The sequence below is a fragment of the Pteropus vampyrus genome, unplaced genomic scaffold (assembly GCF_000151845.1).
Source record: "Pteropus vampyrus isolate Shadow unplaced genomic scaffold, Pvam_2.0 Scaffold6, whole genome shotgun sequence".
Lineage (NCBI taxonomy): Eukaryota > Metazoa > Chordata > Mammalia > Chiroptera > Pteropodidae > Pteropus > Pteropus vampyrus.
The window spans coordinates 8,365,436-8,373,513 of NW_011888787.1; the positions used below are offsets into that span (position 1 = coordinate 8,365,436).

Sequence of the window (8,078 nt, forward strand, 5' to 3'; positions counted from 1 at the left end):
GATTAGCTGTACGGTCTACAAGGTGAAGCTAAGTCCAGAACCAGCCCCTTTGCAGAGGCCGAGAATCAAGGTGCAGCCCCAGATGTCCTGCCAGCCAGCGAGATGTCTCTGACACTGACAGAGTGACCTAGAGCATGGTGGTCACAGACAGAACGCGAGGGAGTGGAGCAGGGCTGTCCTCTGAGAGGCCAGAAGCCAGTACTGCTGCAGAAGGTAGCCAGAGGGTGGAGGGTTGGCCAGTAGGACCCTGGAGGACACTCACAGGACCAGCCAGTATGGGCCCTGCTGACCCTCTGCTGTCAAGGTCCACGATTCCAGCCCTGACCCTGGCTCCTGACTTATGTGTGCTTTGGCATATGAGAGAGTGGCTCACGTGGCCTTTGACATCCCTCTGTGACCTGTGACCTGTGGTACAGCCACAAGAACATGTCTTACCTGCCAGCTTTTCTCTTTGAAGGCACAGGACTGTTTCGAAACTCGGGAACTACGGACGACATAGTGTGGCCTGTGGTTACTTTCCTTTTTTAAAGGACATTACAAAGTGTAGCAGATATGTGAAAACAGATGAGTGGAACTTTAAAAAACAAACAGCCTTACAGAGTGAGAGGGCGACTCTAGCTAGCGGGAAGGAGACCAGAGCACCCACTCCCCTGGTGACCAGAGAGCAGAAAGAGCTGTCTGCAGAGAGGACCGAGAAACAGTTTCCCACTGGGGGCTATTACTGCAACCACCAAGCTGCAGATCAGGGACGTGACGATGAGAGTTGGGCAGAGAACAAGGGCAGGTGGGCTGGGCAGCCTGGTCCTTGTGGTGCACGGACAGTATCACTCTGGCTGTCAGACAGCGGGACCCCTCATGCTCCTGCACATCATTCCACGGCCAGCATCACTGAGCCCTGTCTCTCCTATGGGGAGAGACAGACAACAAAGAACGTGCAATAATATAATATATGAGACAACGTACAAGTAGACACTGCATGTAGATAAAGTGCCCAAATCTTGAAGTGTGCGATTCCACTACTTTTTACATAGGAATGCTCTCGTGGAATCACCTCCCAGATCAGAACAGAGAACATTTCCAGCACGGCACAAGGTCCCTTCAGTGAGCAACCCCACACGCAAAGTCACCATGCGGCTGACCTCGATCACCTAAGATTCTTTTTGCTTGTTGACTTTCGTGTAAATAGAATTGCATGGTCTGTACTCTTTGTGTCTGCATCCTTCTGGCCAACACCGTGTCCATGAGTCATGCTGTTGCACATAGTGGTAGCACATTTTTTGTTGATGTAGTATATTCACTGTAGTATAGTATTCCGCCATATGAATAATGAAATCACATTTATAAACCACACTTTGTCTGCCCACTCTCTCATTGGTAGACATTTGGATAGTTGCCGGTTACCGGCTATTTCACATAAAGCTACCCGAACGTTACTGTAACAAGTCCACGTCTTCTGGGAGGCATTAAGCACTCCTCCGCGTTGGTATAGAATAAGCGGTGGGATTCCAGGGGCGTAGGGTATGTTTAGTTCTAGTAGATGTTGCTGGTATTCCAAAATGCTTATCCCACCAGCAATGAATGACTGTTCCAGTGACTCCAAAATTCAACAATGATTGTCTATCCTATTAATTTTAGCCTATGTGGGAATGTAATAAGATCTTACTCGTTCATAACTTCTCCAATATCTAATGATGCCGGGTACCTTTTCATATGCTTATTGGCCATTTGGAAATTATTTTTGGGGAAATGCCTGCTCGATACTGGGCCTTTTTCAATGCGTTGTTGTGTTTTTGGATATATCGTTTTTGGATAAGAGCCCTTGTTGATCTGTAGCATTTTCTCCCAGCTGAGCCTTGCCTGAATAGCAGAACCACAACACACCAACTATTTATGGCAGTGCGATTTGGAAACCCCTGACCTACTGGACACTTCCTCTTAAGCAGCCCACTCAACGCGCAGTTAAAAATCACCTCCAGAGGAACCTACGCTGCTGCAGGAACAGTGACTGGTGAATGGGGGTGGAGGGGTCCAGCCTTAGAAAGCTCATGACAGGATGTGACGGAGAACAGCGGTCCCTCGGTCCCCACATAGACTTGGACTTGGATACCTCAGAATTGCAAGAAGAACATAAAAGTTTCTTAAGTTTAAAAAACAGTCCATCTGCAAAGGGATTCAAGTCAGGATGGCATCACCTTTCTCATTGGCAATGTTGAATTCCGGAAGTGGAGTTAATTCCAGCAGAGGTTTTCATCCTACAATTCTGTACCCGACTAAAATATTCATTCAGTGCACACTAGAATAGACATTTTCAGATATGCAAGGACTAAAGACATTTTATCACGAGTACCTAGGAAAAAGAGACAACCGAGACACAAGGTCCTAAATGACAGTTGTGCAGCAAGCCTGGAGGGAGCCTTGAAGACTTCTGAGAAAAGAATAGAGATGAGATCCTAGAGACCTTACAGATGTGATAAAGCAAGACAATGTAGAATGAAAAAAGAACCCTGGTTCTCTCCACTGGGGATTCCCGTCACCCTGGGCACTACTCACAGAACTGCATCATGAGCCCCCAGTAATGGAGGATGAATGAATGAGATCGAGGCCCAGAGAGAGGCCTCCCATCTACAGAGAGGCTGGTGAGAGGCTTCCCGCTCTAAGGGTGTCAGAAATGGGACAAGAAGTCTCAGTACGCCTCACTTCCACGCGGGATGTCCAAGCACCAAGCCACTGCCAGCATCACCTGTCAGGCCCTTGGAAGCAGCAGGGCCAGCTGGAAAGTTCAGGTGTCCAGGAAGGAATAAGACAACACACAGCAGGTGAACTTAAAGCTTTACTGGGGATCAAGCAGGGCTGGGCATGGATGACGCTGGGTGAGCAGGGCCTGCACACCAGGCTAATACTGGACTTCAGGGCAGTGCTGGGAGCTCACATGAGCTCTAGGGGCCAGGGGTCTGGTCGGGATGCTCGAACCAGAGCAACCACTGAAAGGAAGGTCAGTTCATTTGGCTTTAGTACAGGAAGGACAATGTCAGGGTGGAGACTTCACTGAGCAAACTGGGTGCTATAGAGCTTTCGGAACCTCAGTAAAATGGGATTTGAGAGAGTAAAGGGACAAAATAGGTCTGGGAGGAAGTAGGAAAGTAAACGGAGAAAAGAACAAGACAGCTCGTTCTGGGGTTCAGCGACATCACACTGTTCTCCAAGGCCCAGCACAGTAATGGCTTCTCACTCCTGTGAGAAACTGCACAGGCCCTACTTGTTGCCCCACACTGCAATCTTTGTATACAAAGGACTTGGGATGAAACGACTGGACTTCATGTAGGCGGAGATCTTCTCCAGGCCCTGAGGGTAGAAAAAGAAGACCAGACCTCAGGGCCTGCTGCCTCACTGGGGATCCCGCAGCCCCACTCCAGGCACACGAGTCCAGGACTCTGGAAGCCTTCCTTGTGAGGTCAAGTGTTGGGGCACATGACAGGCATCCTGGGGTCCCCAGCTCTGAAAGGCAGTGCTTCCAATTTCCTGTAACTGATGTGATATCGCAGTACGAGCAACCACATATGAGACTCTACACTGATCTCGGTGCTTTAGATCCAGTGCAGATCTTGATAGAGGTTTGGAACCTCCGCACGACTCTCTACGAGATGGTTTCTACTGTCACCATCTACAGAAGGGAAACTGAGGCATCCGGAGCTGAAACACCCTCCTCGGGCACACACAGCGATCAGTGGGAGGGCTGGCAGGACACTGGTTCTCACGCTTTCTCTCACATTCTGTGCCCCTGCTGCTGCACGCACTCCCACACTCCTTCCTTGCACAAGAGGCCTTGATCCTCTCAGCTGGTAGTTTCCTTTTGCAGAAGGAGGCTCCTGGCTTCCCAGGGTTTATCTACACAGTAACCCCAGGCAGAACAAAGCGGCTCTGAACGTGCCAGTGCAGCTTGCAGAAGAGGCCAGACCTCACCAGTGACTCAGCAAATCCAGCATGGAAGCTGATAGGAGGATGTGAAGCAGGAAAGCCAGGCCAGGCCGGACCCTAAATACTCCAATTAAAGGAGAAAGTCCAATTGCTTGGCCTGATACCTGAGCCTAATCTCACTGGACTCCAATCTACCTCATCCCTACTCCTGCTCTAGCCACTTAGGCCTATGACACTCAAGTGTGTGTTTGCACTTTACTCCCAAGATAGAGAGTACCCAGCAAACTCTACAGGATTCAAAGATCCCAGGACTGCCTGTACCAAAGGCCCGGCCCTAACAGGCCAGAGACTGTAGCCCACAACTATCCTCCATCGCTCTCTGCCAGACAGCCATCCCAAGACCAATCAGCCTGAACCAGAACCAGAGCTGATGAGAACTAGCTGATAAAACAGACCTCCTGATGGGGAGTGCATAAAGGAAAGAGATTTAGGCTGAAAACCTGTTGGACTAATGCATCCAACTCCCAAATCTATAAAAGTCAGACTATGCCGCCTCCTGCATTGACTAAGGGGACCAATGATGAGCTGAGAGAAGAAGTCCAGGCCCTGCATCTCCAGCAGCTGGGTGGCAGCACTCCGCCAAAGAGCCTGCGACCCAGTCCCCAACTGCGCTGAGCCCCAGGAGGGCAGGCTCCAGGGCTGGGTCACCTTTGCATCCCCTCTGTGCCCGACACGTGCCTCATACAAGGGAAAGGGAATATCAGTGAACACGACTTAAAATAAATGACTACCCACCTCTGAGACAGCACCTCAGGTAACTGGAGGAAAAGGAAGAGAGGCAGGGAAGAAAAGTGCCCGTCACAGAAGACGTCAAGTGAAACCCTTTCCCGGGGCACCCTCATAAGTACACACACCACAGCACCGACACCCCAGAAATCTCAGTACTGACTGCCAAAGGGGATCACAAAGGCAAAGCTGTCTGGTGGTCAAGAGTTGATATTTTCAACATTTTGGTATTTATATCAATCATACTGTGTCTCAACTCTAACACCGCTATATAAAATCTCATGAACATTCAGCTTCATCCACACTGCCCTGAGCTGTGAAACCCAGGCTGGAGAAGCACCTGAGCTTTTCCTGTCAGTGCAGCAAAGGGGAGCCACTACTGCTGCCCGCAGAAGCCAACGCTGACTGGGAGCCCAGCACAGCCTCTACTGGCTCTGTGACCTTGAGTGAATGACTTATTTTCCATCTCATTTCCTTACCTGTAAAATGGAGATAATATATCTCCTACCATGTTGTAAAGATTACAGTTGGCACAAGATATGTAACATGCTGAGCACCGACCCTGGCATATAGCAAGTCCTCAATGAATGGTATTTAGCCTTCATTTTCACTCCAATAGTATGAAAGCATCAAAGAAAAGAGAGAAGACAAAAGAGATCTAAATAGTAAGAGGATCAATGGAATCACCTCTAAGCGGGCCACAAAGTCCTTCAGGTTTGGGAACGCGTCCAGGCACTTGGGCTCAAATATACGGTGCAGGTCTAGGATGTCATAAGCCAGGAAATCCACATAGGTGAGCTGCAGAGAGGCAGAGAGTGAATGGGTGCCAACCTTGAACCTGGGGAAATGTCAACTCCCCCACCCCACAGGCTCCCCCTTACCTTGTCCGCTGCAAACCAAGACCTCTTCCCCAGAAACTGTGAGAAGAGCTTCATCTTTTCAGGGAGTGCCTTCAAGTACTCAGGCTTCAGTTTCTCCTGAGGCACAAAATGGCTGTCACCACCCTCAGACACAGGCTCCCTGAGCAGAGAGGCCAGCCTCCCAAGGCTGTTCTTGATTGCCAGGTGCCATCGATGAGCAGCTATATCCCCCCAAAGTGTACCTGGGTTGGTGACCAGGCTACAACTTAATCAGACCTGCATTCATTAGATTCCCACTGGGTACCGCCTCCCATCAGTGAGAAGGAACGGGAAAGCACAGAGAAGTTCCACATTGTCCTAAACCTGGCACCACGCATCTCAAAACACTCTGCTCTGAGTCAGACCCAGGAGTGTTGTGAGACCCTGGCAGAGCCCTGGACTCAGACATGAGGCAGAATCAAAGAAGCAAAGAACAAAAGGACCTAGGGAAAGAAGCTGTAAGTTCTAGGTGGTGTCGAACAGAAAGAACACTGAGCACTTTTTGGACAGATGAAAATTTAAGAGGCTGAAAAGAAGGTAGGAGGGGCATGGGGTGCTGTGGATGTCCTGCACTGCCTACAGGGCAAATGTGCTGATGCCTGCGGTGACAAGGAGGTGACACTGGCCTAATAAGGTAAACACACTGCTAGGAATTGAATGTTTACCCTGTGGAGTCTGGACTTATATCCTAAGATTGCCAGAAACTGAGTCAGAGATTTTACATGAGGCAATTGGAGCTTATGAGGGTCACTATCTGGGCAGTATAGGGACCAGCTTGGAGGATCAGAAGCTCCAAGGAGCTCAAATGGCAAACAGGAGTAGCCTAGATGGGCTATCAAAACCTGTCCAGCCCAGTCCTGCAGGAGGGGACTTACAAAGTCAGGGCTATAGCAGACTCCGGCCAGCTGATTGGATATGTCCATAACCTCATTCTCCAAAATGTCCACACGAATCTTCTCCTCTTCTGTCTCCCCACCTATAAGCACACAATAGAGACTCACCCCCACCATCCTACACCAGCCAGCCCAGGGGCATGGCCACCTGACCCCCAGCAACCCACCCACAACCCCACTCACATAGGTTGTGCTTGCGAGCAATGTAGCGAAGGATGGCGTTGCTCTGGGTGAGCCTGTGAGACCCGTCAATTAAGTAGGGCAGCTGGAAGGGCAATAGGGGCAGGTCAGTAGAACACCGGGTCCCCTGCATCCTCTCCCTTCATCCAGGGTGGAGATGCAACCTGGCCCAGTGTCCGGCCCATGGTAGGCACTAAATAAATATATTGTAAAATGAATGAGGCTGAACACAGAGCATCATGGAAAAGCAAGGAAGAGAACCAGGAAGCTGAGAGGCTAAGCTGAAGGCCCCAGATCCGGAAACCTCTAAGCTGGGAAAGGAGATCCCAGAGTAGAGGGACAGTTCACTTCCCCATAGCACCCCCATCCGCAGCACCTACATTGGGGAAGTCGAGGCCCAGCTGGAATTTTTCGCTCAGCCACTGGCTTCTGTCATAGTCGGGAGCTGTGGTGGAGAAGATGGAGTGAAACAAACCTCCCCAGAGGTCAACCATCTTTCCCGGGGAACCTACTGAGCAGTGCCAACGCCCCTGACAGGATCTGGAATCCAAACCACTAACTCTCAGTCCAGGTTTGGGAAAAACACTTAGAAGTCTCAGGAACCTACATGCGTAAGGCTCACACAAGGTGTAGACAAGCCCTAGGGGAAGCCTCCCAGGTACTGACACAGGGGGCCCAGCAATCCCCTCCCCTGTCCTGTCTGAGAAGGCCAAGCTGCACCCTCAGAGGGGCTCGGGAAGGGGCCGTAGAGGTGAGCAACAGGTGGTCAGGGCACAGGTGCCTGGTACCAAATCAGCAGGCGTTGGGCTGAAGTCAAAACAGAAGGAGGATGCCATTACCGTCCCCCATCGTGTACTTCTTCTCCTCATAGTTGGAGGCTGTGTACTCCAGGAGCAGGCGGATGGCGTGAGCCAGCTGGGAGAGAGGGCCGCGACAGTGGTCAGAGTTGGAGTGTCCTGACTGCGTGACTGACTCTCCGCTGCGGCTGACCCCCGCACCCTCTCACACCGCGCGCGGGCGCGCGCACGCACACACTTATTCCCCTTGAGGAGAGGCCGCAGGATGGGGCTGGTCTCCATCCCCCCTCCCTGAGAACCGTTTTGGCAGAACCGGCCCCCAAGCTGTGCAGCATTCCTCGATCCTCCCGCCTCCATCCCCTCTCCAGGACAGACTCTTCTCTCACCCCGCGGATATCCCAGTAACCCAAAGTCATGGTCATGGTCAGCGTTTCGTGGTTTCACGGAACTCTGCAAAGTTGGACTGGAAGTTCATCCGGGTGCCTGGGCCCGGCCGGGGTGGGGCGTGACTGAGGCCCCGCCCCCCGCCTCCTATACGCCGCGCACTCGCCAACTACCCAATCTCTCTGGCCTCCGAGATCGCCGCACGCGAGACTCCGGAGCCCGGC

General features: G+C 51.4%; 1 protein-coding gene across 2 annotated transcripts; it reads right to left on the bottom strand.

Annotated features, from left to right (window-relative positions):
• Window positions 1–555: 555 nt before the first annotated feature.
• Window positions 556–8,014, bottom strand: GSTM4 (glutathione S-transferase mu 4). Of its 2 annotated transcripts, none has more exons than XM_023535993.1 (8): window positions 7,857–8,014; window positions 7,513–7,588; window positions 7,054–7,118; window positions 6,677–6,758; window positions 6,476–6,576; window positions 5,583–5,678; window positions 5,389–5,499; window positions 556–904 (listed from the first exon to the last, which is right to left on the bottom strand). In XM_023535993.1, the coding sequence occupies exons 1-8, from the start codon at window positions 7,890–7,892 to the stop codon at window positions 869–871; spliced, it is 603 nt and encodes a 200-aa protein (XP_023391761.1). In that variant the 5' UTR covers window positions 7,893–8,014; the 3' UTR covers window positions 556–868. The 2 variants fall into 2 exon arrangements, with proteins under 2 accessions (XP_023391761.1, XP_011365996.1); XM_011367694.2 differs by lacking the exon at window positions 556–904 and adding an exon at window positions 2,813–3,342.
• Between the last annotated feature and the right edge of the window lie 64 nt (window positions 8,015–8,078).